Source organism: Eptesicus fuscus, chromosome 10 (genome assembly GCF_027574615.1).
Source record: "Eptesicus fuscus isolate TK198812 chromosome 10, DD_ASM_mEF_20220401, whole genome shotgun sequence".
NCBI classification, from domain to species: Eukaryota; Metazoa; Chordata; class Mammalia; order Chiroptera; family Vespertilionidae; genus Eptesicus; species Eptesicus fuscus.
The window spans coordinates 81,592,056-81,615,614 of NC_072482.1; the positions used below are offsets into that span (position 1 = coordinate 81,592,056).

Consider the following 23,559-nt stretch of genomic DNA (forward strand, 5'->3'; position numbering starts at 1 on the left):
CTTCCTGCCTCCAAATAATGTCTTACCCACCTATGCTTAATTGATTTACAAGCTCAGGTGAAAACTAATTTCAAGAAAGCTGTGAAAGAGCAAAAGAAAAGCCCTGGCTTAATTTGTTAGTGAAGGAAGGCCTTGCTTGAAATTCATATCAACTTTACATTCTGCAAAGCAACTCATCCACATGAAAACAGTCAAAAAGGACTTCATTTAATTAGTGATATGTAGACTTTTGCATAGAAAAAGGTTACAAAGTAATGCAAAAAAGACTAGGTACAGTAATTTTAAAACAAATATTTAAAAGTATAATTTTGCATAATGTTTAACATTCTTCTTTATTGCTTTCTCCACACAGCAGAGAAATGAAGTGCATAATAATACATGCTGTGTCTTTATCTTTCAAACATAAAATCTCATGTGCTCAATTTCAATGTAGTAAAAGATTATTTTGTCATTAAACAAAACGAAACCAAAACACCATTATGCAGCACTAGTCTAGGCATGGACAAACTAATTTATGTACATCCCACTGCATACATTCATCTTGATTTGGGGTCAAACGCCATCTTGAGCTTGACAACGAGCATTTAAAAATCGTGGCTTTTCTGTTCCAAATGCTATCTATCTATCTCCCTGTCTCATCCCCTCCAGAAATGCTACTTCTCCCAAAAGGATGACAAGGACAGTACACGTCATCAGGACAAAATGAAGAGGATACATATGAGAAAATAGTCCAAATGAAACGGAATAAATTATGCTAAAACTTTTACAAACTTGGAGTTTTCAAGTTGGCATGAATCAACTCAGCCTCTGGCGGGCACACAGTAGGTAACTGCTCCTGGGTGTACTCCATAAACGCATGGTTTCTACAAGAAGCACCATATTCTGAGCCATGAAAGAAACAGGTGCCTGGGGGTTTGCAGACAAGGCAGAATGCTTGCTAACCTGAGCACTGATGGAGTAACTGCTCATACCAGTGTATTGCCGAACGTCACCACTTGGCAAGTCTGTACAGAGAAAGCAAACTAAAGATAAAACTAGGTCTTTCAACTTGAAAATCATTTCCAGCAGTCCTTTTGGCCGATAAAAACCTGTTGCTTTCAACAGGGTACTCTTCTCTGGCGTTGTACGTCTGCAGCCTAAGGCAAGGCTGCTGTCCTTTCCCTTCTTAACCTCACTTCCACCCCCGTCCCTCGTGCAACGTTCCGCGCTCAGAACAAAACTTCACTAGCTCAGGCACTTGTGAAACACGGCTATTTTTTTTTTTTCCTCCCCATCTAGTTTCAAGAGAATTCAGTCAGGGCCTCTTTCTTCTCCAACTTAGAGACACCGATGCAAGGCTGGAGGGTACAGTCTTTTCCCTTTCCGGGAACATTCTACGTGGAAGGCAAGTGTGAAGTTCTCAAAAGCTGCCTTAGACGACCACAAGAAAGAAAGCAAACGGAGGATGTCGCATTGCCCCCTGGGAGGTGTGTGCGTCTCCAACAGCTTCATTGTTCCTGGGTGCATCTGTGGACAGCTGTGTGGGGGCCACCGTCGGGGCGCAGCCGCTGAGATGCAGGGCGTTCCGTTCCCATCGCAGGAAGTCCCGAGACAACCTAAAAGGCGCCCACTTCTGTCCCCCAGGGCCGGTAAGGTTTACTGTTTGTCCCGCTGCCCGTCTGCTGCGGACTGGACGTGGCGGACACCGACAGGGGCGGGCTGATGGCGGTGGCGGCCGCCACGGCGGCGGCGGCGGCGGCGGCGTTCGGGGGGAGCACGGGGAAGGCCCCCGCGAAGGACAGGGGGAAGCTGTGCGCCGCGGCGGTGGCGGCCGCGGCGGCCGCGTGGACGGTGGCGGAGAGGGACAGGAGCGAAGTGGAGAGGGGCGGCACGCAGGGGGCCACGCTGCCCGTCGATGGCATCCGAAGGGCAGAATCCGCGTGGGCAAACGTGGCGGTGAGGAGCGCGGAGCCGTGGGCCGGAGGCGCGTCTGAGGCCGCGGAGAGGCGGCAGGGCGTGGACTCCGGCGCGTGGAGTCCGTTGGGTTGGAGCAGGGCGGCGGGCAGGTGGTGGAAGGCGGCCGCCCAGTGGTGCGGGTGCAGCGGGTGGTGGGGGTGGTGGTGGTGGTGGTGGGCCAGGGAGGAGGTCATGGCCGCCGCCTCGCGCTGCGAGGCGCACGTGCTGAGGTGGGAGACCAGCCGCACCCGCAGCGGGTCCGCGGAGTCCAGGCCTTCCACGGAGCTCAGGTACCTGGCCACCTCCGTCAGGCACTCTCGGAATCCAATGCTCATGAAGTCCATGGCCAGCGCATGGGCATCGAAGTAGCCTAAGAGGAGGTTTGAGCAAAGTGGGGGCCAGGAGAGAGAGAGAGAGGAGAAAAGGATCCAGTTACTAAAGAGGCCTACCAACCAGGTTCCACTCTGTCCTGCAGAAGATTGAAGCGGAACCACGATCCTTTCTGACAACGGTGCCAGCTAGTTATAGCTGCAATTTGTGCAGAAGTCAAGAGAGCGCAGAAAGTACAGTCTGCAGTTCACAGGTGTGACAACTCTGGCATTGCTAGGTGCTACAGTTGTTCTTGCAATGAAACTTCACAGTGTGTGTGTATGGGGAAGTGGGGGACGAGATTAAGAACATGCATGTTTCAAATACTTGCAGGGGAAAAAAGTGGTGTTTCTCCTTCTGTATTGTGGACTAGTGAAATTCCCTAGTCGAATTTTTCACGGTGATACAGAGTTCCAGGCTCTGTCTCTGTCACATGAGCTGTAGAGTAAAGGGCTTTTCTGAAACATCTGTACTCTCTCTTGGCGGTAAACAGAGAGGTAGAATGCATTTTAGCGGCTTGGGGACTTTCGAATAAAGGACTTTTCTTGCACCATCACTTCCTGTATCTTAAATTAAAAAAAAAAAAATGCTTCTTGACTCTCAGTGGCTTTTTTTTAAATCATGTTGTCATTACTCGGTAGGAAAAAATCCAATAAAAACAAAATGTTTCATTTATCATCTATTCATTATTAGACTATCTTATTCTGTATCTCAAGCACTTTGGAAAATAGTAGTCATAATATTCAAAAGTCCTAAAGCTAGAATTCGAACTGAAATTTGGAAGTCCCAAAAAACCATCTGGAACAAAAATATACCCTATTGAAACAGTAACAACAGCACAAAGCTGATATAAGACTGCATCATGAAATGTGGAAGATGAGGACTTAGGCAGAGTTAGCAACAAAGTCCCTGGGATTAGAAGGAAAAGCTCTCGCTAAAGAAGCCACCTCCCTGGAAAAGATTTCACGGGAGCGTCCTCAGGGTTCTCTGTGGGCCTTTGCAAATTCTGTCTCCCATGAGAGAAGAGGAGGGAGATGATCATCAGTGTAGACCGAGTTCAGAAATCCAGAGGGATTTAGAAATTTAGGTTACTCCACTAAATCCTCTCTAGAAACTGTGGCAAGATCAAGGTAGACTGTAAAAAAAATGAACCAACAGGATTGTAACCCTCAGAGCTTCCAAGAATTTTCATGAACAGGCATGAAAAAATTTGAAATTTGTGGTTTGCCAGCTACATGTTGCTGTATATCACGGAGTTCTCTGTTGCATCTTAAGGAATGGAAATTATGCTAATTCCTATTCTGTTGGTGAATACAGAGGGAAATGACGATGAGCAGCTGTCTCCTATGAATGAATCTTGGGCCAAAAATTACAGCACAGTACATAGGTCTATAACCACATCACCTGTGCCACCACTGCTCTACAGCTTTAAGTGAACAGACTCACAACCTTGTGAAGTGGACACTAGCACTGTTCTCACTTTACAGATGAGGAAAATGGGGCTCAGAGAGGGTTAGTAATTTACCAAGCATCACAGAGCAACTACACGACAGTGCCAGGATTTGAAAACAGCCCAACTACAGAGTCCATGCTCTAAGACATCAGCACACTATGAGGCCCTGACACGGTTGTGAGCCTTGGGCGATGTAAGCCCACACAGCCAGCCCCGCCTTCTTCAAGGCCCACATATTCTCCAGCTTGGTGACCTGTTTAACCTTTTGCACTCGGATGTCGAGATTAAAATTACTCTTTGAATGTATCAATAATTTGAAATATAAGAAAATCCAAATAAATAAGTTCGTATGAAAAGAAACTCCAGTTTTTTATTCTACTGCCGCGCTTTGTAAAATCTGGGGTATTAAAAAAATTAAATCCCAAGTAGAATAAAGGAATCAAGAAAAAAGCAAGCGAGTGCAAAGGGTTAATGACCTGGCAGTCAGGCCACTTGTATGCGCTTGCTTGGAAATGTGTGTTCATACACTATTCTGGTTTGAATTTTAGGACTGTTCAGGTAGCCAAGAATAGCAACCAAGACAGAACTTAGTTTTGATAGTAAGGCATAAGAACAATATTATTCTTTACAAGTATGTAGCTCAGGCCAAATATTGGAAATGTTGATAAGAATTCTCAGTCTTGTGGTTAACGATGCCCGGGGAGGCAGAGCAAACAAACAACTTTTCTTGCACCACCACCAACTCAATCGGTGCAGATGGAAACGGGGGCTGGAGGGGCCTTGAGCTCAGAGCACTAGTGCAGGCCTCATAGTGCAACAGTGCACTGTTCTGTGTCTGGTCACAGGTGAGGCAGTGGCCAACCTGGGCTGGATCCTTGGCTCTTAAGATTTCATCCATTCTCTTCTCCATTAGGTAAGAATGTTTGCATCCCATACTTAGGGTTACATTTTAATGAACAGAAACTTAAAAACCCATGCCCATTCATTCAGGATGGTTCCTTGAGAAGGTGCAACCAAGGGTAAGTCACACCACATGGGCTTCCCTGTACAATGATCCACCTCCCTGACACACAAATATTGAAACAAAACCAGGAGGTTAGAGGCAATCTTTTCCTTTTGTTCTTCTTTCCCTTCCCCCAAACCTCCATTAAATAAGAGCTAGAACTCAGTATAATGTAGCTAATCCAAAGGAAGTGGCTCTAGAATTACTCTCATGTTGTTTTCAGATTTTGGTTGGTCTTAGATTTAGAGGTGATGGCCAGGGCTGTGTTCCACAGGTCCTCATCAGTATGGCCATAGTGGAGTTAAATACTGAACTACTTCCATACCAACTGGTAAACAGTTACTTGTCTCCAATGCCCTTTTCCTGCCTTCATCTAGGGCAAACTATGACACTACATAGTAAAAGGCTGATAAAAAGCACCGAGAAGCTTCCAGAGTAAAGGTGCAGCAGCACTTAGCCCCTTGTGGTGTCTTGTACTTATCCAGTTGTCAAATATATTAAACTAGTGACCCGGTGCACGAATTCGTGCACATTGAAAGGAAATTAATTAGAAGGTGGCCGGCAGGGTGGGACCTGGGCGAGATGGGCCGGACACGCCCTGGAGCCAACCCACGCGGTCCCTCCCCGGCGTCTTCAGAGTGAGCGGGTCCCTCTAGCAGGTGGGGTCCCGCAGCCTGGCCTGTGGGGATCAGGCCGAAACCAGCTCTCTGACATCCCTCGAGGGGTCCCGGAGTGCAAGAGGGCACTCTGCAGAGTTGCTGTCCTACAGAGTGTGGAATGCAAAAGCAAGTGTGCAGTAAACCAGATTCAGGGCCCAACAGTGCCCCAGCAACAACATAACCCATGGCCGAAGGTGGAATCGTGTGGCCCTATGAGGAATCGGGCTCCCTCCTCTCTGGTTTCGGGGTGCATCATCTGAGAACCGCTGCTGCCCAGTCACTGCAGCTCAGCAGCTCCTGTGTTGAGCGTCTGCCCCCTGGTGGTCAGTGTGCATCATAGCAACTGGTCGGACGGTCGGACACTTAGCATATTAGCCTTTTATATATATATAGATATCACCCTTGGCTAAGATGAATACCAAAGGTTTGTTTGAAGGGTGAAAAAGATACAAAAGGGTGAGATCCAGTCTAAGTGAGAACTGGGATGATGAAATCTGAATGAACATTACAGCTTTCCCATCTCAAGTGTACTTTTAGCATGAAGTAAGGGTCTGTCCCTGACCCACTAAACAGTTATTCCCCAAATCACTATGGAATACAGAGGACATCTCTCCAGGGAACCTCCTCCTGTTTGCTCTGGTTAGGAATGACTGTTCCATTAACGGTTTCCAGTAGAGATTCACTACCTGCACTTCAAATGCTCTGTCTGGTCTGAATCCAAAACCAACCAAAATCTGAAAACAACAATGAGAGTAATTCTAGAGTCACTTCCTTTGGAATAGCTGCATTATACTGAGTTCTAGCTCTGATTTAATGGGGGCTTTGGGGAAAGAGAAAGAAGAAAAAGAGAAAAGATTGCCTTTAACCCCCTGTTTATGTTTGTGTGTTTGTTTTGTCTTTCTGTACCGATTCCAGCATGTGCTTCTGAAGTCCCAAACAAATCTCTGACCAGGCTGCTGTGAATGAAGCTTTACTCCCACAGTATTATGAAAGCAAACACAAGCCCGGGGTCAAGTGCTTCTTTTGTTCCCAAAGTTCTTTCCCACGAGTTCAATCCTGCCATTAGCATTGATTTCCACGGCTTTAATCTGGGACCTCCTACCTCAGCTTGTTAAAGAACCGTTCAACTATGACTTCCTTACAATCTTGGGGAGGGGAGGGGAGAAGGGGTGGAAAAAGGAAGGTGGAAAGGGGTGGGGAAAATGAAGTCACCTACTTACCTTTACCCCCTGTTGCCTGAAGCATCTTCAAATGATCCACTGTCATTTGTAATATTTCAGCTTTTTCTAACTTTGCAGATCCCTGCATAAACAAGTCATAAAGTCTTATAAGTTCTATGGAAACAAATTTGGGACATTTTATACTGGATTTTCAATTTTCCTTCTCACTAGAAAATTCTAAATTTAATTTTTTTTCACAGAAAAATCTGAATCCCTTCCAAACTTTAAATGAAAACTCTAATTACTATGTCACACCCAATGACAGATAGTTGCCATTTCAACTTTTAAAGGTTAAAAGGCATAATAAATATTTTTATCATAAGAGTAACTATACTCCCCAATATTACTCCACCAAAATTACAATTGTGAAAATCTCAAACTTTGCATCCAATCAGTTCCTTGATTAATATATACTTGATATTTTTACTTTGCTTGGTTAATGAAAGTATGTTTAATTTCATTACCTAATTATATAAAACATCCAATAGTCCTATATAATGCTAAGGTCTAGATCAGTTGAATACAACTCTGGAGGATAAGGAAATAAAATCTCAAATTATTGTTGAACCCTGACATGGTGGCTTTGATTGAATAATTAGTTGGTCTTGGTATTTTTCATCATACCAAATATTATTGGTATTAAAGAAGACATATGGTAGGATAATTTGCAATATTTAACTCTCTGAAAGTGCCTGCCACATTTTAGAAGATTAACAGTTTCCAAATATTTAATATTCTTGGTTATATAATGGACATATCTCTTTTAATGCTCTTCTAACATTTTAAAATAAAATATTTTGACTTTTCAGCTAGAAAAATAAAATAAAAATTCTAATAAGTCTTTAATTCATACTAGACCATGGGTAAGCAGAACCAAAAATAAAAAAAGGAAGACTTTTAATATGTTTTCCAATCATTACCAGCAGGTGTCACTGTGAATTCCAAGATCATAAATAAGAAAGCATAATTTACTACTTATCTAGTAAGCATCAGCAACGTGTAAGGATATTTAAACCCTTTAAAATAGTTCTTAATAAAATTGTCTTTGAAATGTATTTCTATGTCCCCACTTTTTAAAATAAGGCAACTTCTGGAAACGAATTGAAAAAAGTGCCACCTCAAACTGTCTCAGAGTGCTGTGGGTGGCTTCTAATTTCCTGGAAGAGCTAAATAATTAAATCAATATGTCTTTTTCAGAAAAGGAAATAGAAGTTTATTTCAGGTTCCTATGCATTACTTGTTTCGTGAAAATTACCAGCTCAATGCCAGTTATTTAAACTGCTTGAATAAATACCCTTCTAATCATATTGTGACAGGGCCAGCTCACTACGGGTTGATAGCCAAGCTCTGCAAATGGGAAAGTCTGTGTTTATGGTAACTAGTTGCCAAACAATTGAGGTTTGCTTTTAAGATTGTTTTCAGTTGATATTTAAGAAAAGAAAGAAAGAAAAAGAACAACAAAAACCACACCAAACTGATGGCTCCTCATAGCTAGATATTTCAGTACTCAAAGTAAAAATCTCTCTAAATAATATTTTCATTTTCAGCCTACTGCTACTAATCAAAACTACAGTTTTCACATTACATTTACCTAATCAAAGGCAGTTTCAGCATATAGAATGGGTGCCTGTGTTTCTCTTAAAATTGTATAATCAATAGCATATTACATCTTGGACTTCTGTCAGTGCTCAATTTTTCCATGAAGATATACAGTAGTCTCAGTGAACGTGACTAATAACAAAATTGCAGTTTCTGGATAATTTCCGAGGGCTTTGTAATGTTTGTCTGGTTCATGAAATAAACAACAAAATGAAGTAAACAAACAGCTGCTGTCTTATACTCTTATTTAAATTAAATTGAAAGTATTTTCAACAAGGTTATGATGCCACATTCTTTGAAAGATGCTCTTAGAAATCTGTGCCATTAGCCATGGTGGCAGGAGGAGAAACTTTTCTAAAACGACAAAGAAAGATTTACATATTTGCCTTCCTACTCGATTAAGTGTGAAAAATCTATTTTTTTTTTTTTTTTTTTTTGGTAAAGGAATACTTGAATTCTGAAAAGGGCATATGGCTAGTTTGATTTTTACCAAACTTCCCAAAAGATGCTCCAAATCGAGCATTTTTCTGTTAACCCAGGGATTAAAAATGAAACCATGTGGGTTGGTAAATGAATTACATTAGTATAAATTATTTAGAAAATAGAGCTGGAGATGTTACTTCCTGGGCTTTGGTAATTTTTAAATTAAAAAGCTTATTTTTCTTAAACTGTTTGAAACAAAAATGAAATTTCACACATGATATCCTTCTTCTTCTTCTTCTTCTTCTTCTTCTTCTTTTTTTTTTTTAAAGAATACCACATACATCTTGGTTTTAAACAAAACCACCACTGGTCCTCATAGAAAGAACAGAGGAAGCATGAACACTGTTACCCTTAAGGGGAAAATAAGCTCAAGAATGGAAATGTTTTTCAACTTCACGATGGATTATGTTTTTAATAGTTTTGCCACAACAAAGCATTTTATTGAAATCACTGCTCTGTGCCAGATCAGGGCACATACACCATTATTTTAATAAGCTTTAACAGGAACCCACATTCCCAGAGGAGAGAATCGGATTTTTTGAGCTTTTTGGTTGGGGTGGTCAGGGGTGAGGATAGCTTACTTGTTTTTCAAAAGCAGTTGGCACCAGTCGCCTCAACTCGGATAAGCTGTTATTTATCCGATCTCGACGCCTTTTCTCTATTATCTATCCCAAAGAAAGCAAAACAAACGTTTATGAATACACAAATGATAAAATGACTCAGAATGAAAAAACACAACTGTTACACATTAGGCTGCATAACATGAAATAAAAATTAAAAAAAAAATCACATACCCCTCTCCTTTTCTTTCTTGCCATAATCTGAGATGTTGTTGTTGGAGAATTCGATCTAATCACAGAGCTAGAACTTTGCCTATGAAATAGGAAGAGTGTGTCAGGTGCTTCATTAACATAACAATAGTTTCTTCAGAGTACTTGATGCCACCCATTAAATATTGAGAGTGATTTCGCAGTTGAGGTCTGTGCTACTTTATTCTTAATTCTTGCTTTACTCTTAACATACTTTGCTTTCAGCCTATATCTCTTTTCAGGCAGGAATGAATGGTGGCTTAAAAAAGAAAAGTTTTAATGAGTAATTTAGATGCCAAATCCATTGGCAAAAACATCCCTAAACTTCTATTAAGTCTCCTAGTAAAATAATTATGGGCAGTCAGGGTGAGAAATTAAATATTAGTACTTCCTAGTGCCACTCATAAATGTTTCTTAAAACTCAACTCATCTCTAGCAGCATCCTCCTCCTCTTTCCGGTCAGACATACTGAACAAAGCAAAGCTATTTTAAAATAAAGGACATGTTTAGCACCATTACCAAACAGATATACAATCATCACATGTCACACTGTTGTCTCTAGATGCAATCTTTAAAATTAACACAAGTTATCTTACTATTTCAATTAGTCATATCTCACAACGGGGGAAAAAATGACAAATTTAATGTTTTGTATACTAATCTTCCAAAAGAACGCTCCAAAGTAAAAATGCCACTGATAGGAAAATTAAAATCAGATCAACTACCAGGTAAAGGTTTTACTTTGAAAATGAAACTTGTACCTTTGTGCCTTCAACCTAAGCTTAAACCTCTAGGAGCTGCAACTCGTCTTGAGTTTCCTAATGAAAAGATATTTTATACTGAGAGTTCAATCAAATCATTATTTTGCCACTTAGAATTTTTGCCATCCTTTCTAGTTTGTATCTGTTAATCTTCATAATTCATGGATTCTATAATTCCTTATGTTCTCAGATTTTCCAGGGTTCCTGTTATTTGTTCTTCCATTTTAGAAATGTTGCACAGATCAGGTTGTTATTACTTCATCTTCTCACGTCTGGATCTTATTTCTGAATTAACTGTCTTCCTCATTCCCACCCATTCTCAACTGGCTTCGCCTTTCACATGACATCTTCTGTTTTTCTGTTCTTATTTTTTTAAAGATGACCAACACTTTAATCATTGGAAAATACTTTGTAAACAATGTTTCATGTAAATATCTTTGCTCTTGCTGATAATCAGGCTTTGGTTTGTATGTATTAGAAGAACAGCATTGAAAGAAAAAAAAAACAGTATTGAAAGTTTTCCAAAAGATAGGAAGAATTTTGCTCTTTGAGTGACAGTTGCAGATAAATAATTAAGGTGCTTCTGGGGATGCCAATTAGAAGCAATTATCATTTGACCCGCCTGGCACTAAAATGCCTCGGTAATCTCCCCCTGTCACTGGAAAGTGGAGGTCTGGCTTCTGTGATCACGACCCCGATCTTTTCCAGACTTAAGAACCAGTAGTCAAAGAAATAACGCCCGAACCGATCCTGACATCTGTCACTCACTCTCCTGTCAGCCAAGACACACATGGTCAACCTGGAGAGCGCAACCTACTTAGCCGGGACATGGCAAGTTGCTTTCATTTCTCCATAAAGCAACTTATCTTTTTAGTCTCTTTAAAAAACATCATTTTTTTTTCTTTGCTCTTGGCCCATTTCGACAGTTTCAGTGGCGGGGGCGTCGCCCGTGGCCGGGACCTGTTTGTCGGCCGGCCCGGTGCTGACAGCCGGGCAACATCCCTGGCCAACTCCCGCACTTCCAGCGGCGTCCCCGTCCGCTGCGCTCCACCCCCAGAGTGAAAACCGACATCCCTCGCCCCACTCCACGCACGTTCCCGAGCGCCCACCACTCCAAGTTTCTCTCCGGCCAAACTTCCCCCTCTTCGTTAGGACGCCACGGAAAGGAGCCTCGAGGTTTCCCAGGAGCCGTCCTACACAAAGCTCCCCGACGCCTCGGGGCTCCGGGCGGCTCCCGCCGAGCGCGCGCTCACCCCGAGTAATTGTTCTCGCTTCCCACGTCGATGGTCTCGTCCAGGTCGCTCTCCGAGGTCGTCTCCTCGCAAGGGCGCTTCATCGCGGCGGAAACGGCGCGGGGCGCAGCCCGGCCGGAGACACGGATGCCAAGCGCGGCCCAGCGACCTCCCTGCCTGCCGGCCTCCGCACCCCCTCCCTGGGCCCGGCAGGCGCGACTCCCGCGGCGGCGCTGTCGGCTCCTCCGGGCTGTTTCCCACGCCGCAGCCCAGCTCCGCGGCAAGACCGGCGCCGGACACGCCCCCCCGGCGGGCGGGGCCAACGCGCACACCTCCCTCCCGCAGGCCCCCCCCCGGCGCCCCGGCGGGCACCGCCTCCTCGGGCTCGGCGTGGCCCGCGATTGGCTGGGGTGGAGAGGTGGGGCCGCCCGAGCCCCCGCCCGCCGCCAGGCTGGGGCCGAAGCGTGGGAACCCGACTTCACACCTGGGGCCCGGGAGCTGCGCGCGGCAGGGCGCGGGCCGCGCCGGGCGGGAGCGCCAGGTTGCAGTCGCTCGCTGGGGAAGCGCGCGGGCCCGGACGCCGCGGGCGCCGCCAGGGCGGGCCGGGGCGGGGCGGGCTCGCGGAGCGCGGGCCTCGGCCCTCCTCCTCGCCCCCGCCGTCCGCCGGTGAAGTTTCGGTCCTGGGTTGAAAGAGGAACCCCAGCGCGTGGCCGAGTGTGAGCGAGCGCGGGTGCCGTCGGGAGGCGCCGCGGCTGCACCCAGCCGCCGCCCCACTCGGCTGTCCCCGGTCAGGACCCAAACTGCCGACGGGCTGACCCTGGCGGTCACATTTGCCCTCTGGGGGTTTTTGAAAACCTTAAAGTTATTTTTTTTCTCCCCGGCAACTCCCGAGGCTACTTCTGCGGCCTCTGGGGCTGTGGACAGATAAGGACGTGAGTTTCCCCCACGAGGTACCGGACCCCTGACGGTCGGAGGGTCCGAGGTTGGCCCCCACACGATTTCCGATTTGCTGTAAATCAGTTATTTCCATTTCCCCCGCCGCTGGGACTGTGGGTAGTTGATCCCGCTGAGTAAACCGTGCCTGCAGTTGTGTTTACTTTGGTGGCCGGAAGGAGCAGGGCAAAAAAATGCGGGTGTTTCAGGACACAATTTGAGTCGTTTTTCCAAGTTCGAGTTTTTCGGGCTTGGATTATTCAGATAAACTGTCATTCTCCACTCTCCCTGCTAAGGTGCGGTCGCAGCGGTAGATTTAATTAGGTTCCCGGACATGAAAAAATCGATCTGGAAACGGGATTTGTTTTCTAAAGTTCGCATTCGTGTCCAGTTTTTCAGTGCATTGGACACCGCGGGTGGTAAAATCTCTGAGGATGTGCTTTCAAAACATGTTTTCAAGCGTCTCTTTCCATGCTCTGATTTTTGAACCCGGTGCGTCTCCGCGGATGCGCCTCCGCGAGGGCAGCCGGGGTCGGTTTGCTCGCCCGGGAGCCGCGGGACCGGGAGGCGGGCGCGGGTTGGTGGGGGTCCAGCCGGGAGACTCCACTCGTTGCGCCGGGACAGCTCCGTGCTCGGTGGATAAAAGCCTCCGAGAAAGGGGCATCTATCAGCCCCCACCACCTCTCGCCGCGGACCGAGTCATTTTTTTCCTGGGGATCTGCTCGGGGCGTCCCTTGGACCGTCCATCCCCTCCCTCCACAGACCCGCGCCGGGCGGGGAGGAGAGGAGGAAAGGACGCGATGGAGGGACCGGGCCCGGCGGGGGTGGGGGAGAGCTGGGCAGGGAGAGCGCGGGGAGGACTTGCAGCCGGCGTGTTAAGCTCTCATTAAAACACAAAACCCCTTCCCCACACCCCCCGCCCCCCCCCCTCCTTCTCTGCATCCCCACCGCGGTGCCTGCAGCCACCGTGTGAACAGAAACCCGAAACGTTCCATCCTGACTTCTGAAACTGAACCCCGGGCCAAGCGCACAGTCGGCGGGGACCCGGCGAGGCCTGGCGGGGCCGGACCGGGTCAGCTCAGGACTGCGGGGCCGCCAGGGGCGGCGACACCCCCTCCACCCCGCCCCCCCAGCTGGGCTGTGGGTTTCAGGGCGGGTTCCGGCCGGCGCGGGCCTCCGGGCCTCTGCTCGGCTCAGCACCCAAGTCCCGAGCGCGCGGCGCCGAGCTGAGCCGGCCGCACCCCGCCCGCTGCGACCTCCCACGACGCCACCCGGTTCCCGGCCCTCGCAGCCCCCCGGGCGCAGAGCGGGGCCCCCGCTCGCGGGTCCGCCGCCCCACCTCGCGGGAGGATGGGCCCGTGGCCACTTCGCACGGGCCACCGCGGAACGCGCGCACTCGACCTTCACAGCTTCCAGCCGCTTCTTTTCCTGAAAGCGAATGCCTACAGGTGCAGTGAACGCTCTCCGCGGGAGCAAATTAGCGGCCGCTTCCCCACGTCAGGGTCAAAACTTGAGACCGTCGCTGAAAAAAAAAAAAAAAAAAAAAGAAAGAAAGAAAAAGAAAAGAAAAAGAGGTTTTTCCCCCTCCCCCTCCCCAACCACCACCACCATACTGGTGTATTTAATTGCAACAACTGAGAAAAATGGCAAATAGGAAAAAGGTTTACTTGCAATAAAGTATCAACTGGGTATAGTTTTCCCATATTTTTCTTGGTAGTCTTAACTGCTTTAACCGTGTTAATATATATATCAGGGACGTTCGAAAAGTACACGTGGATTTGATGTCGCTTAAAATGTTTTATAAGCAAAGCGGGTCATATTCTACAAGCGTTTAGGACCGTTCTTGGTTGGTACATGGTAAGCGAAATGTAAGTCTGTTACATAGACGAACGCATAGGGCAAAAGACATCGGTGCTTCGAACACCACGAAATGATGAATATGCTCGCTTATCCACAAAATACTTAACCGCGACTAGGCAGCGCGAAATTTATCAATCAGGTTTTTTATTCCCCTGAAGCGTTCCATCCGCCTGTCCCCGGGTAAGACTCCCTGTCTGCTCTGCCTCCCACTGCAAGTGCCTCCCGGGTCAGAGGGAGAAGCAGAGGGAGGAAACGTGAAAGCGCCCGGCAGACGAGTGGTGAGAACGGCCGTGGGTGGAAGGGGGCTGAGAGAGGGCGTGCAGGGCTGGTGTAAGCGGACAGAAAGAACAAGGAAGACGGGAGAGCCGAGGGGTTTCCAGCCTCAGCGCCCCTGAGCGACATCCTTTTCAGCGAAAGGTGGACGAGGCTTCCTAAGAGCCCGGGCAGGAGAAAAGACGTCCGCGCCGAGAGCAAACCCACTTCTTTCCTCTTCAAAGATTTGTACAGTGAGATCGTTAGACCGAAAGATACGAGGGACTTTTCTAGAAACGAAATGCCATTAAAAGAAAGCCCAGGATTAGGGACCCAAAAGGGAATGGAGGAGGGGAGGCTTGGGCGCCTTCCCGAAATTGGTCATCGCGCGGGTGTTTTGTGTTTAATGCGATTTAACTCAAGGGCGTGAGAGTGAGGTGTCGAGTGCCAAGATCTGGAAACATCTGACTCTCAATGGCTCTTCCCCCTACCGTTTAATACAATAAAGTTACGGTTTTTGCACCTGTATTCTTACGTTCAGCGATCTTGTCCCACAAATCTGAGTTCTGTTGCACAAATTAACGATGTGATTACTGCAGTCCTAAAATTCCCCTTGCAGCATTTTGGGAACAAACGTGGGGTCTTTTTAACATTCTCCCTGATCTGCTTTTTTCTTCATTAGAGCACTCTGATTTTTCAAGATCAATGGTCACATTTCATTTGTGGCTTCTCTGAATCCTTTGAGGCGCAGCTTCCAATTACTTAAAAAGTTTCTGGTCACTCCAGTGTTTGGGTTCTCTTAGGAAGTCACCAAGGCATGACACCACTTTAAAAAAGTCTTAGGTTAGTTCCTCAGTGAAACACAGGCAGCTCTGTTATTTTAAGAAATTGGTTAGTCTAAGAAGCCTAAATGCACATACTTCCTATGCAGTCCCATAGTTTGCCCTATCTGAAATATTATAATTGCTACACAGTTTCTGGTGCAAAGGGAAGACAAGAAGGTTGCCCTGAGATGTACTAGTCTATTTTCAATTGCTGGGGCAGAGGGCACGCACCATGCATCTGTAGGCAGCCTTGTTGGGCCGCTTCCCTAACCACGAGGCTGTTGTGAGCTGGCAACACATTCAAGTGTGTATGAGCATACTGCACCCTGAGAGTGGAGGCCCAGGGCAAAATCCTTGTAAATTTCAATACCTTCCTCAGCATCAGGCTGGCATCAGGCAGGCCAACCTAAGGTCACTGTGTGACACATATTTTCAAGCCAGTAGAGCAAAAACAGAGCTGAAGACAAGGGCACATTTAGGCCCTCCAACCTTGAAGTCATCTATGAAAGGGAACTGCGTTACCAGATAACAATTATTCTTGCCTGGTCAGCCACACAAAGTGCAGCATATTTCCTGGCTTGCTCCAATAGGTGCTACTTCTTTGTTCCATCAGAAGTTGCAAGGTAGGAAATCTAAGACCCAAAGCCCCCTTTCTGGAAGGTTAGAATGTTTAAATCGATCTCTGTTATTAGGGGGCAATTTATGTAAGAGCTTTTATTTCACGAGTGGTGTTCTTAGTGCTCAGCGCAGGCCCAAGGATGAAGCTGCTTTTATTGCAGGAACTTGAGAAGAAGATTGCATACTTAAGTAACCAGTTTCCCTATAAGCAGCAGTCAAAACACTCACTATTTTAACTTCCTCCTTGTGAGGGTTAAATTGATGTTTGCAGGCTTTTCTTTTAAGGAATTAAAAAAAAACAAAAACTTCCATTTTCTTCACGTTGGTTTGATTGACAATCCCCCTCCCACAAGGATACAGTTAGATCTATCCACTTCTCTCATGAAAATCATCTTTAAAAATGAACTACAGCCCTGGCCAGTTTTGCTCAGTGGATAGAGTGTCGGCCTGTGGACTCAAGGGTTCCGGGTTCAATTCTGGTCAAGGGCACATGCCCAGGTTGTGGGTTCCGTCCCCAGTAGGGGGCTTGAAGGAGGAAGCCGATCAATGATTCCCTCTCATAATTGATGTTTCTATCTCTCTCTCCCTCTCCCTTCTCTCTGAAATCAATAAAAATATATTTTAAAAATAAATAAAATGAACTACATCCCCATCTTCTAGAAGGGAATGACATATAGTGGATGCACAATAAATGGTTTGGAATGAATTTCTTGTTGAAATTAATGAGCTCACTGTATCTTTCCATATATATATATATATATATATATATATATATATATGTAAATTTAGATATATTGGAATATTTAAAATCGAAATAAATAACCATGAACTAAAAAAAATCATGTAAAAATGAAGAGAATATGCTTAAGTATGAGCAGGAAAGCATTTATTATGAATGAACTCTTAGTTCAGCCCTGAGCTTCCTGGGAGCCAAGTGAGAAAGAGAAACACTATTAGTGCATTTTCTAATTCTTGTATTCAGAAAAGATGAAGCACATTGCTTTTCTTTTTTTAAAAATTCTTTATTGATTAAGGTATCACATATGTGTCCTCATCCAGCACATTGCTTTTCAAAAGAGAAACTTTATCCAGTTGCTGAATTCTAAAAGAACTGCCTTATTCATAGACCTTACAATTTTTATTATATTTAAACATTTATTTTCTTTGTCTAAAATTATTTCCCATGTATGCATAGTAATTATAACATAAATAATAACATTTATATTATGCAGAAATGAAGACAATAGTTTATCTTCTAACAGTTGAAGTCTCAAGATTACTTGAGATTAATAGAACAGGGCCTCACAGAGCTACAAAAATGTGGATTTTCACTAAGAAATATTTTGCTTTGAGTTGAAAAAAATTTAAATCAACGATTCCTGGATCTGGTTGGTTGGCAGTACTTGATGAAAGTGAAAGGTTTCTGAAATATCATGTGCTATGGAAGATTTTAAGACTAAAAGAAAGGAATGGAAATGAACATCTCAATTTTCTTATCACTTTTATTAGAACTTCTTTTTGGATATGTGCACACTTAGGCCTTTGTTTTTAAATTGATAGATGATTTTCTAAAGACCCCTCACAGATTGTAAATAAGAAGTTTCCAATTTTAGACTTTCTCTGGAAAAAAATACAGACTATTATTGGACCATCATGCTTTGCAAACCCTATTGAAGTACGTACTTTAGGAGAAACAGAAAAATAGCAAGTTTCTTTTTCCTAGACAGGGCTGTTTTGTTTCTAGCAGATAAGAGTTGAACATTCTTGGTATCTATTGGTTGAAAGGCACAGCCCAGAAATTTGTTTTTTCTGGCATTAGTCTTCATAATAATTTCATAATATAATAATGTATTGGGAACATTGAACTAAAAGTCTTTAGAGATAAATTGGGTCTTAAGAAATAGTCCATTCAATTTCTGGGAAATAAATACTTTAAAGAAAAGAATAATTCTTTTTGGAATTGTAATATTCATCAATGCAATCTCTTTGAAAACAAAATGTCATGGTGCTTAGCAGTTGCAGGGTGGAGAAAGGCTATGCATTGTACTTTGAATATGTAAGAAAGGTGCACTGTGTGTTTCCTTAGCACTTTTGCCTGGGGCATGATTGAATCACGAATCCAAACTCACAGCAAATGGAAAAGCACAAACAATATTAATAATGATGTATATGGGTATATATGTGTATACCTATCTATCGACAAATAGATGTATCTATATGTGGATAGATATTAAGAAACACAAAGTAAAGGTGTGCTTTTTTTTTACATATAGATGTATCTATATGTGGATAGATATTAAGAAACACAAAGTAAAGGTGTGCTTTTTTTAAAAATATGTTTTTATTGATTTTAGAGAGAGAGGAAGGGAGAGAAACATCAGTTGGCTGCCTCCTGCATGCCCCCTACTAGGGATCGAGCCCACAATGCAGGCATGTGCCCTGACCGGAATCAAACCCAACTGAGTCACACTGGCCATGGCAAAATAAAAAGTATTTTTAATTGACCTGACTTGATTGTTAGTATATAAAAGTCTATAGTAATATCTGGCACAGAGCAGTAGCTCAAGTCAGAGAGGAAAATGCTGCATTTTGTATTAAACCATTTGTAAAATGGAATTAACAAAATTTATATTTTTTGTGTGTTTTCTCTATTATTGTGAAAATTGGAGTTACTGTATGTCAATTTATTTTATTTTAGATACTAAAATACCTTATCTTTTTTCTATTATCTATCTATCTATCTATCTATCTATCTATCTATCTATCTATCATCATCTATCTATCTATCTAAAAGCCTAAGCGACCATTTGACCATTTGACCAGTAGCTATGATGCACACTGACCACCAGAGGGCAGATGCTCAATGTACAGGCATGGAAACATGGAACAGACTGATGAATCTCAGAGGGAAGGGGGAGGGCAGGAAGAGATTAACCAAAGATCTTATATGCATACTAGAGGCCCGGTGGTCCACGGATTCGTGTACCGGTGGGGTGCCTTGGACTGGCCTGCGGGGATCGGGCCGAAACCAGCAGTCCAACATCCCCCGAGGGGTTCCGGATTGCGAGAGGGCACAGGCCAGGCCGGGGGACCCCACCTGTGCGTGAATACGTGCACCTGGCTTCTGTATATCTATATTTTAAAATCAGTTTTTTAATACAATTTTTAAAATGTCACCCCTTAGAAAAACAGACTTGACTATTTTGAACCTCTTGATGCAATGGGAATATTAAGGGGTTGGAAGAGTGATTCTGGTGTTCAGGTGAACACCTAAAAAATCATGTTCTTTTTACATGACCCCATGAAATATTGATACATTAATTATATGCTTGTGTGTATAAATTCTAATTGAGATAACAAAGATTTGAGCAAAATTTACAATTGAAAAATTCTAGTCATAGTTTTGTTTTGAGTGTGAATTGAGAGAAGAATGGCCATAGTATAATTTTAACCACGAAACACTTTGTTCTCATTCAAAAATGTAGTTTGAGAACTGATATGTTAAGAAAATCACAGTGGGAACTGAATAAACAGAACTCTGGGGGGAAATGATCTAAAAATGAAACCAAGGAGATGATAGACAGAGATCACCGCTGACAGAACGGTTAGCGTGTGCACTTGAAAGTAATCATGGCCCGATTTTCCAGACCGTGCCTCTTTCAATTTGTCTGTTCTCATTGCCAGGCCACCGAAGTATGGAACACCTATTTTGGGTAACGCTCTCTGTTAAGCAGTGTGGGTGGTACCTGGCGAGTACACCTCAATTCCTGCTCTCAGGAAACAGCTGGGGAAATATTATAGGAGTCCGAGCATAAACAACTGTTACACAAGATGGGATGCATTCAAGGCCAAAGTAAAAGAAAAACTGCATGCTATGGGCACAGAGGGAAAGAAGATCCATTTAAAAAGGGCGATCTCATCGCTGGCAGCAATCCCGTTGGAAGGGTGGGGGTGGCCCAAGGATTTTTCTTTTCTATTTCTGTTTCTGTGACAAGCACACCATTTTAATGTAGATGTTATGTTTACTGTGATGTCTTTGTATTGCTGATAAACAGTGCGAGAAGGGGGAGGTGGCGAATCCCCCTGGTGCAATCTCGGTATTAAGGGGGAAGTGGCCTTTGAGCAAAGTCTTGAGGGAATATCCCTAGTGGCTACAATCTTAAAAATGCTCTCTTGGAGAGAGATCAGCATTTGTAAAGCCACTGGGAAGCTAGAGCGTGCAGGTGATTTTGAGGGAAAGATGGGTGATCCTTAGCTGGAGTGAAGGATGTGGAGGGAAGGAAGTGGGGTGCAAGGGAGAGACCTGTCCTGGGAAAATGAATTAGGCTGTAGCCAAATCATGGTGGAGCGTGTGTGCCCAGCTGGAGTCTTCCTGAAGTCGTTTGGGAGTCACTGGATGTTTCTAAGAGAAGGGACATGTTCAGAGCTGTAATTCATTAGATTGATACAGTCAAGTGTTTTCCTTGTTTTAGTTGTCATCACTACTTTGCATTGAAAACATTGTAGGAGAAGAAAAATCCCAGGACAAATTTATTTTATAAATCCAATTTTGGATATTCTTTTGTTTCTCAGTGTAAGTCATGTAACCACCAGAAGAGCATTGTCGGGTAGGACTGATGACTCAGCCCTTAGGAAACTCACAGCTTTTAATTGGGTTCCTTGGGTTAATTTAGTGTGGCCTGGTTTAGACAAAAGTACATGCTCACTGCCTGTCTTGCTGCATATTCGCAGAATTATGCCAGGACTTGCACATCAATATTTATAGATCTGTTTTAAAACCTGCCATAATTAAAATCACACTGCTATACTCTCAAGGATTAGAAGAATTTTCTAAAGCGAGATTTTCGGCTTCATTGACTTCAAAGTGACACATAGTATATGAACACTGCTAGCCATCTCAGATTTATCCAGATGAAATGCTTGCAGTGAAAGATTGAGCCGTGAGTCTTTCCTGCGACTTTCTTGCTAAAAGGGAGAAATAGGTTATGGTTACTTTCTTACAGGGTGCCATAAATAAACACTCAAGGATGTTTCAATTCAGGTGTTATTTAACTCTTTCTAGACTGGTAAAGTTATATGCTTCCCTGAAGTAACTTGCATTTAAATATCGAATGTGGGATCAGTAAAGAACAGTAATGATTAATAAAGAAATGCAAGACAGCCTTAAAGCAGTGATTTTCTTTTCGTCACTGCATGGCTGGTAAGAATAAAACAAGGTTCCTATCAGGGAACAAGGTTAACAGGGTTAGGGCTCTTGTTGAATCAGAGCGGAAGACATGCACTGCTGAGACTTCCATCAGATACTACTTTCCGTCCAGCTTCAATCCATCGATCCATCATCACGTGAGTTCTTTAGGGAATGCAAAAGCTATGTAACAGGTGATTTTTGCCCTTGGGAAATTTACTGTCCAGAAAATACTTAAATGATGGGAACACTTTCATGATTTATCAAATGCTTGCTACGTGTCAGGCATTTAGCTAACAAAGCACTGTGCGGATTAGTTCATGTAATCCTCACTGGGACTTCTTGAGGTAGGACAAATCTTAATTTTATTGGTGCCCCTGGTTTTTAAGGGGTAGTCAGATTTGACCCAGGAAATGTAATTCTGGGACGGTGCTCTGACCCATTACTGGATATTACCTCCAAGAAGGATGCATGTGACAGACACAGACAGTGTAAACAGATAGAAGCAATGGACAGTTTGTAAGCCAGTGGTCATTGGTGTCAATTAAATGCCAACAGGAATCCCAGATTTGATGTGCAGCGAAGAAGGAAACTTTATTCAGTGCAAAACAGCTTAGCTGTGAGGCAGTCCTGGGTCCAGGCCCCTCTTGGCCTAGAGACAGCTGGACTCTGTTCTCACGGGTCTGCTCTGCTCTAGCCTGAGCTGCTCTAGATGTTTTCTCAGTGGGACTGCAATCTTCAGTCTTTTGTGAAAAGGGAAAGTCCACTCCCAGAGCCAGAGGGGAGCTGGCTTATATAGAGAAAAGTCCCTACCCCTAGGCCCTGATTGGTCTGTCCTCATGCAAATGAGGACTCCAAATCCTCCAAGCTTGATTGGTCCAAAAGGCACTTTCCTGATTGATTAAAAGGGAGCTGCTCTGATTGGTTGGTGAAGATGTTGATGGAGATATAACTGCACAGCTCCAAATCGATGGGGAAAGCCTTAGTCCTCTTGGTTGAAAGAGGGTTCCAGGAACTCCGTTAGAAGGGCTCCAGTGGCAGGAACACAGTGCAGGCAGGCAGTTCAGTGCAGCGAAAGGTAGTTCAGTGCAGGCTTCTCTATGAGGTGCAGTTTGCCTGAGAGGCCCCTGTGTAGAAATGACTGCTAGGTTTTGTTTTTTAAATTTTATCCCAGTTAGCTCCTAGGAGCCCTTCTTAGTAGGTATCTCTTTTCTCAGAGTCCACAAGTTTAAAAAAGAAAATGTTTCCTAAAGACCATTTGTGAGTGTGTTGCCAAAACTGTGTTATTATATGTGGTGGTTAGTTTTTTTGGTTTACCCTCGAAACGCCTAATTACTCCACAAGAAGCCCCCAAAAAGTTTGTGGTAAAGAACATATATTTTCGCTTCAGCCATAGTGTGTGTGAATCCCAGCTCTGTCACTTGGTGCATGGTTTTGCGTACACTCCTTTTTCTGAAACCAGGGCCTTATCCATGGGGTTAATGATACCTGATAAAAGGGTAAGTATAAAATAGAATAATGCTGTTAAATGCTGAGTAACATTTTTGACAGATGGAAAGAGACAGATATTATGGCTGATGAACTAATCATGGGTCCTGAGAACAGGGGATCAACTTCCTTGTTATATTTTTATTTCTTTATTAAAATGAAAACTATCTTTTATTGCTCTTATATTATAGTAGCAATATATGTTCATTGCAGGAAAATTAGTAAAAAATTTACTTAACTATACCTTACTTTGAGCATTTAAATCTTTACAATTTTTTTTCTATTATGAACAATGCTGAAATAAACAACCTTGTAGGCAAAAAAATGTGTGCATGTTTTTATTTATTTCCAGTCTAAAGTATTAGAAATGGAATCAGGTGACTAAATGATATTCACATTATAAACACTTTTGATGTTTCCTGCAAAATTACCTTCTATAAATTGGACTAAGTTATATCTGTGTCAGCAGTATGTGAGAATACTCATTTCCCTGTAGAATCAACAATACTAGATTGATAGTTGCCCACCTGATAGGATGGTAGCATTTTTTTTTTTTTTTTTTTTTTTTTTTTTTTTAGTTGAGGGCCAGTTTCTTGAGTCTGCTTGCCCATACAAGCTACCTTAAGGCATTCTTGTTTTGTCATGTATTTTCTGTTTGCACTGATGAACCCATTAATTTTCTTTCCTTTTGGAATTCCTACCCCAGTGATGGCATTGCTATCTCCAGTGAGGGTGGAAGTGTTGGAGATGGTTCATGTGTCTGATTGGCAGTGGGTAGTTGTAAATCAGGTACTGTTTTAAAATAGAGACTTCCTGTAGACAATCAAATGCTAAACTGTGTATTCTAGTCCAGAGTTTAGGGATGGAAAAGAGAAA

At 43.9% G+C, this 23,559-nt stretch overlaps 1 protein-coding gene across 1 annotated transcript; it reads right to left on the reverse strand.

The window, feature by feature from the left end:
* Positions 1 to 156: 156 nt before the first annotated feature.
* HEY2 (hes related family bHLH transcription factor with YRPW motif 2) lies at positions 157 to 11,759 on the reverse strand. Its single transcript, XM_008138628.3, has 5 exons — positions 11,545 to 11,759; positions 9,516 to 9,594; positions 9,303 to 9,386; positions 6,640 to 6,721; positions 157 to 2,305 (listed from the first exon to the last, which is right to left on the reverse strand). The coding sequence occupies exons 1-5, from the start codon at positions 11,625 to 11,627 to the stop codon at positions 1,596 to 1,598; spliced, it is 1,038 nt and encodes a 345-aa protein (XP_008136850.2). The 5' UTR covers positions 11,628 to 11,759; the 3' UTR covers positions 157 to 1,595.
* Between the last annotated feature and the right edge of the window lie 11,800 nt (positions 11,760 to 23,559).